Source organism: Sinohyriopsis cumingii, chromosome 11 (assembly GCF_028554795.1).
Source record: "Sinohyriopsis cumingii isolate HCF-2022 chromosome 11, ASM2855479v2, whole genome shotgun sequence".
NCBI classification, from domain to species: Eukaryota; Metazoa; Mollusca; class Bivalvia; order Unionida; family Unionidae; genus Sinohyriopsis; species Sinohyriopsis cumingii.
Window position 1 is genome coordinate 32,674,308 of NC_142971.1, and position 15,833 is coordinate 32,690,140.

At 34.5% G+C, this 15,833-nt stretch overlaps 1 protein-coding gene across 1 annotated transcript in view; it reads left to right on the plus strand.

Moving 5' to 3' along the window:
• LOC149787873 (origin recognition complex subunit 5-like) overlaps nt 1-15,833 on the plus strand; it is a 79,090-nt gene that overhangs the window by 51,184 nt on the left and 12,073 nt on the right. The window contains exons 11-13 of the mRNA XM_089974109.1: nt 5,830-5,880; nt 6,411-6,521; nt 8,121-8,233. Coding sequence (XP_089830235.1) covers nt 5,830-5,880; nt 6,411-6,521; nt 8,121-8,233 — 275 coding nt within the window. The remainder of the gene's footprint in view (nt 1-5,829; nt 5,881-6,410; nt 6,522-8,120; nt 8,234-15,833) is intronic.

Here is a 15,833-nt window from a genome sequence, read left to right on the forward strand (position 1 = left end):
ACAAAGTCCTCATTATTATTATTATTATTATTATTATTATTATTATTATTATTATTATTTTCACTCGCATCAAAGATTAGTCCATGTACATTCACATTTTGCTATAAAGTTATTGCTAAAATCTCAACCCCAATGATAAACAAATAAGGTGCAAGGGGATCTCCTTGACCACATCTTCTTTCAAATCTTAAAAAGACGACTTAAAACACAACTTTTAGAGTCATTACAAAACAGTTTAAACCACTTACAAATGGAATCACCAAAGTTAAAAGATTGCTAAGCTTCTTCCACAAAGATCCAGTTAATTGAGTCAAAGGCTTTTTCAGAGTCTATTAACAATAATAAACCATATATGTTTTCATTCTCAAGTTGGTTCATGATATCGTATAATACCCTGGTATTTTCTCCAATGAACCTACACTTCATATATCCTTTTTGAGTATCACTGATTATTGATGGATTAAACTTTTTAATCTTAGCCGCAATTGCTCCAGAAGCAATCTTATAGTCAATATTTAAAAGTGATATCGGTCTCCAGTTTTTAAAATATCTTCTGTCTTTTTCTTCCTCTGGTCGACATGTGATTACTCCTTGAGTCTGAAAATCTGAAAGTTTTCCTACAGTATATCCCTCATTTATTGATCTACATATAAATCCCCCAAGAGACTTACAAAAGAATTTATAGAACTCTACATGAATCCATCTGAGCCAGGACTTTTTCCATTTTCCATCCGTTTTATAGACATTCCAAATTCATTGATTGTAAGCAGACCCTCGCATGATTGTCTTTCCTCTTGACTAAGTTTAATATTGTGATTTAAAAAAATCTATTTCAAGATTTGTGAGTAGCCTCATGATCAAGCTGAGCAATTCTATTTTTGTACAATTCCATATAAAACTGTTTTTGAGCTTCTAAAATATCTGATCAGATATATTTGTCCCATCATCTAATATAATTTCCTTTATTGTCAAGATTTAAAAAGTACTTTGCACTTTTTTCCCCAAATTCATACCATCTAGCTTTAGATCTTAATATAACACTTATATATTTTTTCCTAGATTCCTCTAATTCTGTTTCTTTTCCCCCTAAATTTTCCAGTTTCCTCATCTCTGTTATTCAACAGTCCCCCCTGAATTTCTTTTATTTCCTGCTCAAATTTCTTTAATTTTTCCTATTTCTCTTTTGTTTTCCTATTAGAATAACATTTATTTTCAGATTTTATTTTCATTTTCAAAATTTGAAAGAACATTTGATCATTACAGGGGAGAAACATTGCGAGAGTCATCTTTATTTCCCCCTACATGATATTCATTTACAGTGTCAGTTATACACTTTTTGACTAAATCAGTATACTCAATGTTCCTCAACAGTTGGGTATTAAATTTCCAATATCCTTTTCCCCTTGGACGTGTTGAAAATGTCACACTCAAAACAATAGCTGAATGATCAGTCTTATACCCTGGTAAGATACACGCATCAACTGTATTCATATGAATGTCATCCGATACAAGAAAGTAATCTAATCTACTTTGTTTCAAGGGAGATTTTTGCCTCCAGGTATACATCTCTAAGTCTTTATTGGTATTTTGCCAGGGAAAAATTAATTCCAGTTCATTTTTCAGGTCTTGAATCGCTGCAGAAATTTTACATATACATATTCTTGTACAGGAATGTATGAAGTAATTATCACCTTGAGTTTATCAAATGCCTGATTTTCACACTCACACTCATACAGAATACAAACATCCATAATAAAATCATCCATGGTGTTACAGTACATGCTGTAGATTTGGCTGCGTTTGACATTGATACAGTACACGATAGACAACAAGTGAAGCAACTCCATTTGCGATAACTCTCATGCACCTCTGACAAACCAGAGCTAAGACAGTTTTGTAAACCAATAGGCACAGATTAATAAGAGTATAAATTACAAATTAATGAGTGAAAGAATGGGTAAAAGGGAAGAAAAAGAAAGTGTGAATGAGTGTATACATGGAAGTGGTGGGTGAATAAATGAATGAGCAAGAATGGGAGACTGAAAATTGCACGTGGAAGAGTAGTGTTGAAAAAGGTGAGTAAGTGACTGAGTAAATGAATGTGTATATGAGTGAAAGATGACTTATGAACTAGTGAGTGAATTGATTAGGGAGAGATATGACAATTGAAGAGTTATTAAACAAATCTATTAAGGACAAAACTGGTGAGGGCAAGAAGTATTTTATAAAAAAAATATTAAAAACAAATTAGAGTCGAGAAAGGAGTATCAAAACGAAAGTTCACATACCTATTTGGTCGATTTCATAAGTTCATAGAGTTGCATATTACATTTATAATCTAATTTTCTCATCAATTTCATCATATATGTCAAATTTTATCCTTTTTCCTGATTTGGTTTTACCATACACAGATCCATTAAAGTACCATGCACTGTCAATTTCCAGATGCCTGGATAATTTATTGATAAGTTCAGTATTAATCCTGGTCACATCCTATACCAGTCTTATTCCTTTGTACTGTATAAAATCCTTCCACTTCTTGATAATTGGAAGTTTACAATCCAGACTCCAAAATTTACAATCACTAGCCGTGGTTGTCCCTGTCAGCCTGGCATCATATGCACAGCCGCTATGTCCCTGTTGTCCAAATTAATCTTTGTAACTTCCCACACCAATTTCAGAATTCTTTCTCTCAGACTTTCATTTTCCTCCTCCTCCAGCCCTAAAACTTTTATGTCCAGCTTCCTTGAATATTGTTCGATTTGGTTTGAAGCAGCACTTGCTTGCTTCGATCTCCTGTTTGAATCTTTCTTGTCACTCCTCATTTGATCATTTTTCATTTTCTTTCTTTGCCTCTTGAATTTTTCTCGCAATTGGTGGTTTTCAAATTCCAGTGAATCCACCCTATCCATCAACTTTCCATTAACCTCTCCTTTACTACCCTTTCACTTTCTACAACTATCTCCTTTCTCAGATCTTCCTTCACATTCTCTAACAATTTCCTTACAATTATTGAGACAATTTCTGTTAGGTAATCTTTTTTCACCAAGTCAGCAATAGCAGATGTAAAATCTGCTTTTGAAATGCTCCCTCTGAGACTTTGCTTTATTTCACTTATAAAAGTCAGATACCTAATTTGCTTATGAAATTCTAATCCTTCATCTCTATGTCACTTATAAGTGAATAGTTACTAATAAATCCTTTATTTATAATACATACAAGTGGCCTATATTGTATGTGTAGTTTTATTTACCCATGAGGGCAAGGGCATTAAAGAAAAAGTGAAGAAAGGGGCATATTTTGTTAAAATTACTTCTAAGTGACTTTGACCTTAAAGAGAGATTTTGACTGTGATGCACAAGATGCCTTCAAGAAGAGACGCATAAGTGTACCATCGTTCATCCATGTGCCTCAAACAGATTTGATGATACAAAGCAGAATCTAATGAAACCTGAAAGTTATTTACCCATGACCTTGTCTTCAGGACAAGACCCTAAGATAGAATGTAACACATCTAGTGACAATATACAATGAAATCAAGTTTCATCCATTTATGTTAAACATCTCTCAAGTTAGAGGGATAAGGAAAATGTAACCAAAACCCTTTGACTTTGAAGACAGGACCTACAGGGTGACACACCTTCTACTGATGATAAATAGTTTTACAAAGTTTCATACCTTCATCTTGAATAGTTCAAAGAATTGTGAGTGGAAAAGAAAGTGTACTGGAAAATTCAACATATGCCAGGAAATTTGCAGCAACTATGATGATCAATAGTATTGGATGTGTGTGTGTGATTTATATTTTTAACGTATCTTTAAAAAAATGTCAGTCATATCGCTACGATGTCTGCATCATGGCAGTTTATATTGATGTCTAGCACTGGGGCATCATGCCACAGCCATGTAGCATGATGTCCCACCCAGTCACATTATCCTGACACCAGGTCAACCAGTCCTAACACTAACCTCATAATGCTGAGCGCCAAGCGAGATAGCTGCTAGTGTCATTTTTTGTAAGTCTTTGGTATTACTCGGCTGGGGTTCGAACCCACAAGCTCCTGCATCTGAAGTGGATGCTTTAACCACTTAGGCCACCAGGAACAGTCACTTGCATGTGGCTTATAGCTGAATTAGGCATTTCACTTGTATGTAACATGTAAGACATTCATTTTCTATGCTTATACACATGATAAAAGTGAATTTCCACTAAATTCAGTGAATTTAGTCTTTTAAAAAGCCACTCCCCTGACTGGAAATTGTCATTGTATAAATAAAAGTCATCAGTTTGATAGAATGTAAATGGCTACTTGTAATTTCTGACCTTGTAAAGATCTCATACATTTCCATTCAAATGACAATTTTGTGAAATGACTCCAACACATCTTTGAATCAGCACACTTGAAACAGCTTGCTCAGTATAATATTTTTACCTGAATTAAAATGAAAAGTTGATAAACGTAAAGATAATTTATTCCAGAAGTAATACATACAGTATTTCTTTCAAAATACATGTCAGGCTAAATCTGTTATGACCATTCTACTTCATTTGGTAATTTAGGCTGTCCCAAATTCAGTTGTGAACTCTAGGATATACGTATATACAGCATGATGCTGCCAAGCAGAAAGAGCAAACAGAAAACCACCAAAGGGAACATGTTCATTTAACATAATTCTGTTGATGCAGACTGACCTTGGTTTAAATTCTGCAAATGGAAGAATGGCCAGATCTAAAATATTACAGCATTTGCTCCAGAAATATTTCGGGCTCTGCATTGTTGCCATTTAAAATGTATTTTTGATCTCAAATAACTTTTTACTATCCAGAATATGTATACACATACTTTTTTTAAAATAATGGGTGATAAATAATACTGTTTTAAATGAAAAACTTAATTTACTGTTGGATGGTGCAAAAGTCCTTGTTTACAATGTGTGTCAGCAGTATGTGGTTGTATATACAGATGTCCCCATTTTGCAATAACACACACACATTTATTCTATCTTTGATGTGTAAGAGCCATCAAAACTGGAAGTTTTGTTTCACAGTTCTTGTTTCAATGTTCTTGTTTTCAAATCTTACAATATTTTTAATAAAACAAAAAAAAATTGTTGTGGTTTGTTTTGCTGTTGCTGATATTGCGTATTGAAATTTATAAGCTTGGTGGGAAATTTTGAATTTTGGAGAAATCATATTAGCACTTTGATGAAACTTGATTGTATTTTGCAATAAACTTTGTGCCTGAGACTGTAGTGTGCAGTAACTGTTGGTCATTAATAAATGATTGATTTGTGACTCATAAGTTAAATGTAGGTTTAACATGGATCAATATTGTTTTCAGTTTTGCTTATGGCTGTTCCATGTAAACATACATGGTACCCAGGGAAGGCAGTATTTTTAAAATTATATGCCAGGATACTTTGATGCCAAAGAGTTTATATTAAAATGAGATGAAAAATCTAAATTGTATCTATGGGTGAGTACCCCACATTAAAAGTGCCTTCCCTGGGTCACAGGTATGTTTTACTGGAATAGCCCTTATACAGGACAACATTTCATGTATTTTATTACACATGCAAAGTATAATTATGTTTAAGTGATTTATCAGTCCCATATAAATCAAACATATATTACTTAAGTCACAATAAATTATTTCCATAATGGCAGAGATAGGGCCATTTAAGACCACTGCTTTTCATGTCTGCCCAGTCACTTGACCATGCTGTCAATAAGTCACAGTCAGATTTCATTGTTGTGAACTATTCTACCCTCACCATGGTAGGTGGGGAACAAATATTCACTAAATTTGCTCATTGTTTTTCTTGCAGCACTCAGGGAAGAAAAGTAAGAAATCATTGCAGAAAAAAAAACATGAAAGGGTAAGTGTTTTAAGTTTTCTTTTGAGCAAGATTGTTAACAGGTATTTATTTCATGAAGAAAGGGAAATCACTCTTACTCTATAGCTGTGTTCAAAATGAGAAATTTTGCATTTCTTTTCATGTTTCAAATTTTATTCAGTTTATCATCTTCACATACTATTAAATCTCTGATCTCCTATCTCCAGAATGCATGTTTTGTATATCATTTCTTCATTTATGAGTGTATTTATTACTCACCAAGTCATGCTTGAAATATAATTGCTTTATTTAGAAAAAACAGATTATAGGAGATGGATGAGCTAGTATGTGGTCATAAGTTTTAAATTTGTCTTCCATTTTCAATAATATAATAATTTAATTAACAACAAAAATGGACCTTGTTTGTCTTCTATAGAAAAATGGATATAGATGGTGATTTACACTGTTTATTTGGGGCTTTTTGTTTTCTTTTAAAATTCAAATTAATATGTTTCTAAATAGAAATAATCTTTGGAAAAAGGTCATTTAGTTGTGCTTCAATTGCTCTGCAGGCAAGCAACCACATGCTGGGGCCAAAACCTTTTCCACTAGATCGACTGATGGCAATCTTCTATTCAGTTGTGGAGGGAAAAGTTGCACCTACAGCCAATATCTTCATGCAGGTGAATTATCTTTTAGCACTAATGCATAATAATATATGTCCTGTACAAATCAAGCTTCCTTGTGACCATGACTCCTTATGTTCTGGTGAGGAACAGATTAGGCTCAGAAAAATCGACAGAGGCAACAGCCTTTAAAGATTTTGATTTCATTAGAACTCCAATAGAGTGTAGCTAGAAGAGAGATAGATAAATATTGAAGTGATAGGTAACTATGACCATTTTCTCCTCCCTCCTTTATGTTCTACTTCCCCTTATTTTTGTGACAAGTGGGAGGGCCCTCCCCCATTAGATAAAATCCATGAAGTAACTCTAAAGTGAAAGTGCTGGAGAAGAAGGTATAGAAGGTAAAGAGCAATGATTAACAGTGTCTTTTTTTAACCCTTTACCTCATACAAACACCTTTGGATGCCTCTACTCCATTCGCATGGAAACGCCTTTTGACACCTCTACTACATTCACATGGAGGCGTCTTTTGATGCCTGCTGTAAACATTAGCCATTTTAAGCGAGTTTTCATAGCGCCACCTTCAAGGAAAACCCCCATTAGATACTACATTCATTTCTGTGAATGACCATTACCTCAGATCACGTGGTCACTATTTATGCTCTGGTCGAAATCTGCCATTTAAAGTAACTGGGTCGTATTCTCCACTCTTAAAAATGGAGGTCGCAGATTTCATTCAGTACTTGCGAAGTTTTCATGATTAGAATCGCAACTATGAAAGCTTCAGTAACGTAGGTAAAGGCTCTGATATTGATGTAGGCAGCAATTAGTTTTTATAAATTATCAAATTCAGATGACTTAGTGATGTAGATGTGGACAAAAAACTTGTAAATTTCGAGTATGAGAAATGGCAGCAACGGTTGGTCACATGGCTTAACTGACTTTACGGTAAACAAGTTCTCTCAAGATTTTTAAGCACATAAAAAATTCTTCCTTGAAAAATAATTGCACAGCTATAATGATCAGATTTTACTCTTAAATTTTTTCATACATAATTGATGTGTACCAAAAATGTAAAATGGTTCAAATTGCTGTTAAATGTAACATGCACTACATTGCTTAACCCTTTACCTCATAGAGCATAGTTACAAAGTGCAGTTTGCTATAAATAGAACACCTGTTACCTGGTCGACTCGATACACATAGGCCTGCCTGTGAACTGTTAAGCAATGTAGAGTACCTACACTGTATTCAGGAAAGTAGCCTTAATAAGGAAAACTTGTCTGTTTGATAGTTAGAGAGGAACTTTGTGTTAATGTTTGTAATAAGAGCTTCACAGTTAATGTCGTCAATCACAGTCATCTCTGTAAATTAAATATTTTTATTCTTCATTAATATATTGAAGTAATTTTACCTTTACCCAAATGTCTTATTTCTCTGTCTTGTTTGTAGTTTACCTCCCTTGTGAGCTTCCATGTGTTCGCTCAGGTTGCAGAACGTGACCAAATATAAACTCCCAAATACAAATGTCTCATTTCCTTGTCTCAATTTTAGATTACCTCCCTTGTGAGTCTTCATATGTTGGCTCAGGTGGCAGGAGATGACCAAATAGAGACTCCCAAATACAACTGTCTCATTTCCTTGTCTCAATTTTAGATTACCTCCCTTGTGAGTCTTCATATGTTGGCTCAGGTGGCAGGAGATGACCAGATAGAGACTCCCAAATACAAATGTCTCATTTCCTTGGACTTCATTAAGTCTGTAGCAAGGTAAGCACAACTTCATCTATACCTCAGTTTATTAATAGCCCCACTCTCAGATGTGCTCTTCATCTATTTATATAACTGGGTGACTTAATAATAAAATTAAAAATTAAAAATAATTATTTTGTTATAAGTGTTTTCTCTTAAGTCCCCCACTAAAACAAAAATCCCATTCTGTATATAACTTTGTTATGCTACACACACACACACACAATTATCAGTCCATAATATTTAATAAAAGTCAGAAAACATAAATCTGAACAAAATGTTTTATATATTATTCAAAGAATGCTAACATTTTTTACTTTTATCTTTATCTTGTAGGGCTGTATTTTTTTTTCTTCTTCCAAGTTTATTGTTTAAAAGTTTTGTAACTTTTTTCATGCACTATATAGCTAGGATTGTGCTAGCATGCCATTAAACCCTATACATACATTCATTCATGCATACATACATATATAAACAAGTATTTCATGCATACAGAAGAAACTGTAAGAAAATGCAGTTTCCCTCTGTGTTATAAACAGTGAATCATTTGTGAAATAAAAGCTTATTGCAGGGTTGTGTTTTGGTAGTCCTCTTTATGTATGAATGTTTCTGCACAAACATATATTGAAGCACTGCATGCACTTATTTTCAGCACTGAATTGAATTGGTCTCATTCTGTGCCAGTCTGCCTCACTCATAATCGCTAATGTAAGAAGAAGAAAAGCACCCAAACAAGCATTGTCACAAGCCATGGGTGATAATTGACTGCACTCCTTTATCACTTGTGGCCACCTTTGCATTGATTTCCTTGTTTTTCATGAGCATGTATAAAAAAAATATATAAATACACCATCAACAATACAGTGTAACAAAACAACACAATGTAACAATCTCCTACACATCAATGAAAATGCCAGTTTTATTGATCAATAAGCGACAGTGTTTGAAAGAAAAACTTGGATTGGCTCATTCAGACAGCATGAAAGGTCATCTTGGGTCACAATGGCAAGAAATATACTTGCATTAGCAGTGATTGGTTAAACAGGTTAGTGAATATTCGTGTGAAATGAGGAAATCTGCACAGGTGATAAAGGAGGGAAGCAGATTATTAACTGTGACTTGCAGCAGTGTTAAACTGCTGTATCACATGACATTTATAACTGAATAGTTATGAAAACAATTGTAAATTATGTTGAGATAAACTTGATATAAATTTTACTGGTCCTCAAATTTGTTGTGTCAGCTGGATTTAAACTAAACGACTTTATTCAAATTATGAACTTTTACTTTTTAAGTTCTAGAATCCACTGATAGTAAAATCCATTATATGAATGTTTTTATAGGACAGGAAGATTATAATTACCATGAATCAACAAACGATGCTTGTGCTGCCTTGCACTGTCAGGTTTCACATCAGCATCTCAGGTCATTGCTGATGCTGTGGTTGATGTTTAGGCTTTTTGCTGATGATTTACAGAGTGAGAGGTCTAACAGCGCCATTAAAACTTAATTAAAATTAGACACTACTACCATATATACTCCCCTATAAGTCGAGTCAAACTGCAAACAAAGACCCTCATCTGCCATATCATAATGTGTCTGCAGATTAGGGTGTCTTGTTTATTTTACAGATGGTCTAGGGCCAGTAAATGGCCTATACACCACAGTTTCAGTCAGTGTGTGATGCTGGTTAGTTGGGATATGTTCTGTGGAGCTATGGTGGCAATTCATAGGCTTATTGGTAGCTTCATTTAAACCTTGTCTCATTTACTTCAGTAATGGAGTTGTGAAAGGAACTGATTTATCTAAGTGATATTTTGCATGCCAGCCGTGAATGAGTTGGAAATGTTTGCTTTTTTGCATTTTTAACACTAACTTGCCTGAGACAAGCTCTTTAACAAAACATGTACTTGCCTGACCAAGAATTTCTCTTTTCTCTGACATTGGGCTTTGGCATTTACTCAGCTTTGCATAAGTTTCTGTGTCCAGTTCTCTATGGACTTTGTCATATTCCTTTGAAGTTTAAAAATTCATAATGTTTATTATAGGGCAGAAGCTGATGGAATAGGTAACAACTCAAAAGACTCCTTATTATTTCAAATAAAATCTTCTAGTCGAGCCACAGTTATGCATGGAGTGTTTCAAACAAAGCAGGTGTTCAATAGACATTAATAGTTGTTTTAATGAATTGAAACTTTAAACTAAGATGGTGTTCATGTTTGTGGCATAATACAATAAGACATACATTTGCTGCAGAACACAAAAGTAGCTGAAAATAAAATATGGAGATTGTAGAATGTCAGATTCAGACAATTTTGGAAGCTCTTTTATTTATCATTAGGGTTTAAGAGCATATCAGCACAATCCTAGCTACATAGTGTCAGGTAAGTTTAGGTACCCCCCCCCCCCAAAAAAAAAAAAGCATACAGGACAGCAACAAAATGTTAAGTAAGGTACAATCTTTAAAATACAGAGTTAGATTCTTGATATGACTACACTTTTGAAAAAGTCCAAGACCTACACAGACTGAAGATAATTATGGGACACATTACAGGGCAAAAAGGTTGTCTCCATTTTAAAAGTGCATGAATGTGCATCACTGTTCTGCATCCTTGAACCTGCAATGGAGGGGGGTAAGAATTCTTTTTTACACAAGACCTGATTGCCTGCATCAGCTGTGTACTATATCAAATCATTTTATAAGCAATTTAACAGACATGCCAGTTCCACAATGATGAGCCCATACATCCATGCTGATAAGTACGTACCCCTCTTTTACAAAAATGAGGTACCATATATACTCACTCATAAGATGAGTCCGACTGCAAACTGCATAGACCCGATCTGCTGTTACATAATGTGTTGGTATATCTGGGTCTGTACAGTTTATTAGGATTAATCAGTAGAACAAACAACATAGACCGTGATCTTCAGGTGCATTATACTACAGCAAATCAGGTTCTTTGTTGTTTGCAGTTTGACTTGACTTATAAGTGAGTAAATATGGTACATTTCTATTTAAGAAAGCTTTTGTCTGATGACAAGCCCCATTCCTCATCATGGGAGAAATATTGTGGAAAAAAATTATAAGTGCAGGTCAGATTCACATTATGATAAGAAAATCACAGCTGCAAACCCCATAGTCTAGCACCCTTTTTGGAATTCCATAAATACCTCAGTTCTTCATCTGTCATTACAGGGTACAAGCGTTAAAGTACCAACTGTGCAGCTGAAATCCTATCCCAAAACTTTGAAATTCTCACCATGTCAGTAAATTTAATATATCAGTCCAATGTTAATCTCAAAGAAGGATTAATGAAATAAAATCCAGATTACAAAGTAAATGTAGAATCCTTAGTTCAGATAGTATGTATTATAGGGGTCATATACATTTTACACAGGTCAGACACTGGCTAGCAACAATATAAGGGAAACAATTGCAATAAAGTATGAGGATTCAAATTCTTACCTAAGGGCCCAAGCAAATACAGTAATAATACTAATAATAATTATAATAATAATAAACCATGGTTGTATAAGAACACATAGAATGAATTTTCCCCCAAAAATATTTCTTATGATCTTCATCAGTAAAGAAAAGAGACCCAACCTGGACCTTCACTACAACTTTTGTAGATATTTTAAAATCTTGATGTAGCTTTTTCTTCTGTATAGATAGCATATAGGTATTCACTTAAAGACTTGTTATGGTATTAGTTAATGTTAAATGAAAATCAGGCGGTCAGGCTGGCAATATGATGACCATAGCAGTTATCTTTATTTTTTTTAAAAATCAATTCTGCTTATGAAGATATGGTCATATTAAGATAAGGTTTTCACTTAAATACTTTTTACCATATGTAATTGGTCCTAAATGAAAATCATTTTGACCTTCCAAAATATGAGCAGACTCATTGCAGCTCCTGTTTCGAAATTGCTACACAAGCACAATTTAAAAAAAAGAAAACCTTTTGTTCTTGATCCAAACTTCTTTATGGCTGTCTTGAGGGCCATTGAGAAAGTCTTTATGTGACTAATTTTTCTAGACAGATATCAACAACACTGGAGAGCAATTTAACTGGTTTTGAATGCAAATGTTGCTCTTCTGACCAATATGGTGCTATTATGGGCATGTTTAAAATCTGATTGCTTCTCTGTTGCAAAAATGGAAATAGTAACAGGGTATTTGCACTAAAACACTTCATTGGCTCTGAACGAAAACAGACTAGATCTGGCCGACAAACATCTGCACTTTTGTGAAGGAGTTTGGAAACTAGAACTAACTGTCATTGTGGTCAAGTCAAATGTCGTGACTTGTATTGAGTTTCATTCCAATAAAGAAGTTGATAATCAAACAGTTTAAGGTCAAAGTCTTTGACTCCAGCTTTCAGATAGCTTTTGAGTATGATAACACAATGTATGAATGGATTTTTATCAACCCATTATGTGAAAATATTTGAAGAATAATTTGAAAAATGCCAGTTCAATACTTCATTTTTTCTTCCAAACATTTTTTATTTTAAATTTAATCAAACTTAGCATGTGGGTATGTCTTGACGTTATCAAGACAATTAATTACACAATCTTCTATCCTTGTTATCAGGTTCAGGGTTAAATGACATGACAAATAATGTTGTAATGCACTTAGAGGTATCTTGTGAACATCATTCTTGAACAACTAAGAAAATATTTTTGTCATCAAATTGGCATATTGGAACTTTTCAATGTATCATAAGCTGTTTCAGTACTCAACAGTTGAAAAAATAAAAGTACCGAAGAAATGGACTTACCCTAGTTCCAGTAAATTCATTTTAACTAATAGAGCATCAGTCCCTTTGAGAGACAGTTGTTTAATATTTAAATAACCCCTTACTAATTTCACTTCAATTCATTGTTTGTATGTTGTATAACCCCATAGCTTCCTTTCTTCCTAGACCTCCATTGCTCCAGGGTATGTCCTGAGTGTGGGCATGTGGTCAAGAATTTGGATGCTTTCTGATTAATTTTTCATCATGTTGAGGAAGAGGAGTAGCAGTAGTAGTAGTAAATCCTGGCTTGAAAGATCACCAGTCAAGAAAAAAACATTTCTTGATCCACAGTTAAAATGAAATGGCAGTGGGCATTTCGTAGAGAGTAATATAGGTCCACCTTATTTGTGTTATGAATGGGGGATTTGGCAATGAGCATTTCATAGAGAGTAATTTAGGTCGACCATATTTGCATTATGAATTTGGAATTTTGCAATGAGCATTTTGTAGAGAGTAATTTAGGTCCACCTTATGTGCATTATAAATGTGGGATTTGGCAGTGAGCATTTCATAGAAATTTTTAGGTCCACCTTATGTGTATTTTGAATGTGGGATTTGGCAATGAGCATTTCATAGAGATTTTAAGGTCCACCTTATGTGCATTATGAATGTGGGATATAACAGTGAGCATTTCATAGAGAGTAATTTAGGTCCACCTTATGTGCATTATAAATGTGGGATTTGGCAATGAGCATTTCGTAGAGAGTAATTTAGGTCCACCTTATGTGCATTATAAATGTGGGATTTAGCAATGAGCATTTCGTAGAGAGTAATTTAGGTCCACCTTATGTGCATTATAAATGGGGGATTTGGCAATGAGCATTTCGTAGAGAATAATTTAGGTCCACCTTTTGTGCATTATAAATGTGGGATTTGGCAATGAGCATTTTGTAGAGAGTAATTTAGGTCCACCTTTTGTGCATTATGAATGTGGGATTTGGCAATGAGCATTTTGTAGAGTAATTTAGGTCCACCTTATGTGCATTATAAATGTGGGATTTGGCAATGAGCATTTCGTAGAGAGTAATTTAGGTCCACCTTTTGTGCATTATGAATGGGATTTGGCAATGAGCATTTCATAGAGAGCAATTTAGGTCCACCTTATGTGCATTATAAATGTGGGATTTGGCAATGAGCATTTTGTAGAGAGTAATTTAGGTCCACCTTATGTGCATTATAAATGTGGGATTTGGCAATGAGCATTTCGTAGAGAGTAATTTAGGTCCACCTTTTGTGCATTATGAATGTGGGATTTGGCAATGAGCATTTCATAGAGATTTTAAGGTCCACCTTATGTGCATTATGAATGTGGGATATAACAGTGAGCATTTCATAGAGAGTAATTTAGGTCCACCTTATGTGCATTATAAATGTGGGATTTGTCAATGAGCATTTCGTAGAGAGTAATTTAGGTCCACCTTATGTGCATTATAAATGTGGGATTTGGCAATGAGCATTTCGTAGAGAGTAATTTAGGTCCACCTTATGTGCATTATAAATGTGGGATTTGGCAATGAGCATTTCGTAGAGAGTAATTTAGGTCCACCTTATGTGCATTATAAATGTGGGATTTGGCAATGAGCATTTCATAGAGAGTAATTTAGGTCCACCTTATGTGCATTATAAATGTGGGATTTGGCAATGAGCATTTCGTAGAGAGTAATTTAGGTCCACCTTTTGTACATTGTGAATGTGGGATTTGGCAATGAGCATTTTGTAGAGAGTAATTTAGGTCCACCTTTTGTGCATTATGAATGTTGGATTTGGCAGTTAGCATTTCAGAAAGTAATTTATGCATCACAAGAATGTGTGCATAGTATAGAGTGTATAAAACCATGAAAAAAGAGAGCAATTTGCATCTTTGTACTGAAAATCACAGCATAAATTCCAGCTTTTCTTGATTACTCTTGGATTCTTTGGGTCCCTTTTCATTTTCCCTGACCCCCAACTGCAAAATATGAACTTTTTTCTAAATACCAAGAGTTCCCTTCATTCTAGGACACTTTTATTAACATCGATTACAAATTGGTAGCTTGCATTGTGTAAAGATCTCTACTCCTACCAATTCCACTCTCCATTCCCACCATATTTTGATCTTGCTGGGTAATAATTGGTTTGGATGACTGTTAAATAAATGCACCTTTTGCCAGGTCAGAAACCCCCCAGTAGTAAATAAAATAAAAAAAGAAACAAAACAAACCCTTTGTTTTATGGCTGATAAAAATGGGTGTGAGAGATGGAGGAGGGGAAACCATAGAAAACAAGAATGGAGTGGGGAAAAGTGACTTTGTAAAAACTGACCCATCTGTGCATTTCCCTGCTGGGTACCCCCAAAAATTTATATTCATCCATCCCTAATTTATTGTGAAACTTTACTTGTAAATTTGTAATGTTAAAGCATGGGACACAAATGAAAAACAGAGGTGTGGCCAGGCTCAGATACCAAAATATCAATTTGTATTTGTATATGTGGGGGGGTGGTGAATTAAAGAGTGGGCAAGGGATCTGTGGGACGGAAGCCCCAGAAGCTCCTGCATTTTAAGCATTTCCAGGGCATAATGTTAACTGTCTAACAGTTAAAGAAAAAAAAATTACTGTAGGAAACATTCCAGTTCTTTGACAGTAATTGGAGTGAAGCGGGTGAGGGAGCTGGCTTCCCCGCATCCCTGCCCCATGGTTTCAGAGCCAGAAATACTGAAACATATATGTAATGTGTCATCCAAATGGACTGCAGAATGGGACCTACTCAGTTTATCTCCAGTAAGTTGATTTGTAATGAATAGGATTTTTTCCCCAAGCATACTGTCATT